This window comes from Penaeus vannamei, chromosome 3 (genome assembly GCF_042767895.1).
Source record: "Penaeus vannamei isolate JL-2024 chromosome 3, ASM4276789v1, whole genome shotgun sequence".
Taxonomy (NCBI): Eukaryota; Metazoa; Arthropoda; class Malacostraca; order Decapoda; family Penaeidae; genus Penaeus; species Penaeus vannamei.
In genome coordinates, this window is record NC_091551.1 from 22,136,214 (window position 1) to 22,138,713 (window position 2,500).

The 2,500-nt window shown below is 37.4% G+C and overlaps 1 protein-coding gene across 2 annotated transcripts in view; it reads right to left on the minus strand.

Annotated features, from left to right (window-relative positions):
- The window catches only part of LOC113822855 (protein amalgam), a 470,613-nt gene that overhangs the window by 29,417 nt on the left and 438,696 nt on the right, over positions 1 to 2,500 (minus strand). For both annotated transcript variants that reach the window (XM_070142542.1, XM_070142539.1), the window contains exon 6: positions 2,037 to 2,192. In XM_070142542.1, the coding sequence (XP_069998643.1) occupies positions 2,037 to 2,192 (156 nt within the window). The remainder of the gene's footprint in view (positions 1 to 2,036; positions 2,193 to 2,500) is intronic.

The following is a 2,500-nucleotide window of genomic DNA, read 5'->3' on the forward strand; positions in this document are numbered from 1 at the left end:
AAGTCACCATCCCACTCACACTTCCTGGCATATGGATACAGTCAAACGCACACACATATTCACCCACACTTAGAGCCATCCACCTACACACACACACATACACACATCCATCCACCTACACACACACACACACACTCATCCCCCCCCCCCCCCCCACACCCACACTCACCAACCTAAACACACACACGCACACCCATCCACTTACACACACACACACACACACCCATCCACCAACACACACCAATCCACCTACACAGACTCGCACCCCTCCAAGGAAACACAACCAGAAAAAAACAGCCCGCATCGCCCCCGAAGCAGCGCGCCCCGTTCCCCCCTACAACACCAGAGCCCGATCGCAGCACATGCCAGGGATTCACCGCCTCTCCCGACCCTCCTGAAGCGCCGCAGCCGACTCTCCCCCTCTGAGGACTCGTCGTTAAGGGGGCGCGGCGTTATCCTCCTCTCGGGTGAGTGCTTATCGGGACACAAAGGACACCGCCGTCATTACAGGAGCTCGCGGCGCCCGGGAGAGGAATTACAAGGCCCCGTTAAGGTCTCGGGGATAAGGGCGCTTCGGTTGACCATTACTCTGCGGGATGAGGGAGTCCCTCTGCTACTTCTTCGGCTGTTTTTCTTTGCTTCACGCTTCACACACACACACACACGCACACGCACACGCACACGCACACACACACGCACACGCACGCACACATACACACACACACACACACACACACACACACACGCACACACACACGCACACATACACCCACACACACGCATCACTGTGTGCATATATATATATATATATATATATATATATATATATATATATATATATATATATATATATATATATATATATATACATATATATATATATATATATATATATATATATATATATATATATATATATATATATATATATATATATATATATATATATATATATATATATATATATATATATATATATATGTATATATATATATATATATATATATATATATATATATATATATATATATATATATATATATATATATATATATATATGTATATATATATATATATATATATATATATATATATATATATATATATATATATATATGTATATATATATATAAATATATATATATATATATACATATATATATATATATATATATATATATATATATATATATATATATATATATATATATATATATATATATATATATATATATATATATATATCGCCGCCGTAGATAACGTGGTAGCGCACTGGACCGAATTTAATTAAGAAGAGCTTTCAATCAGGCAAGGAAACTAATTAGGAGAGGCCTAAGTCTTTTGCAATGCAATGATAGGTTGTGTGATAATAATAACAGTAATGATGATATCTATCAGTTCATATGCATAGAATCATGATAATGAAAAAAGTATATTGAATCTTTCTGAAAATCTTTTAAATTCATGGTCCTAAAATCTTCGTGAGACTGTGTATTCAGTATGCAAATAAGTCCTGCTTTCGTGCACAGATCTAACGTATTATTATTTAATAAACTGCGAGAACTGGGAACCTACTTCACAATGCTCAGACAAAAAAGAGCTCTCTAGAATCCAGTGTCTTATGGGGATATTTCCTCCCCTTCGATATCACATTCACCTATGGATCAAGCGTATCTCGCACACACACACACACACACACACACACACACACACACACACACACACACACACATGCACATGCACAGATACACACACACAAACATGCACAGACACTCACACACACACATGCACACACACACACACACACACACACACACACACACACACACGTATATATATACACACAAATATATACATACATATATATATATATATATATATATATATATATATATATATATATATATATATATATATATATATATATGTATATATGTGTGTATATATATTCATATTAATATTTGTGTGTGTGTGTTTGTGTATAAATAGCTCTCACTGAAATCACAAAAAGTGAACGACCTGCTCCCTGCTCTTACATCTGACGTTGAGGACGACCCGCTTGCTGACGGAGGGCGGCACCGTGTTGGAGGCGATGCACAGGTAGTGTCCCATGTCCGTCCGCTTGACCGCCTTGAACGAGAGGATCCCGGTCGTCCGTTTCACCTCCTCCACGCTCTCCGTTTCGCTGGATGCTGCGGGGGAGGCAAGCGTTGAAGAAATCAGCTGGTTTTGAAAGAGACAGCTGGTTATGAAGGCAATGATACAAATGAGAAAAAATAAACAGATAGTTATGAGGACATGGATAAGCTGAAGAAAACATGTTATGAAGAAGAAAAAAAGATTATGAAGGCAAAATATGAAGGAGAAATCAGCTGGTTATGAAGACATGCATACGGAGAAGAAAACATCGGGCCTTGAAAAAAATAAAAACGAATGAAGAAATGGATAATACTAATAATAATGATAATGATAATAATAGTAATAATAAATCTGGTTATGA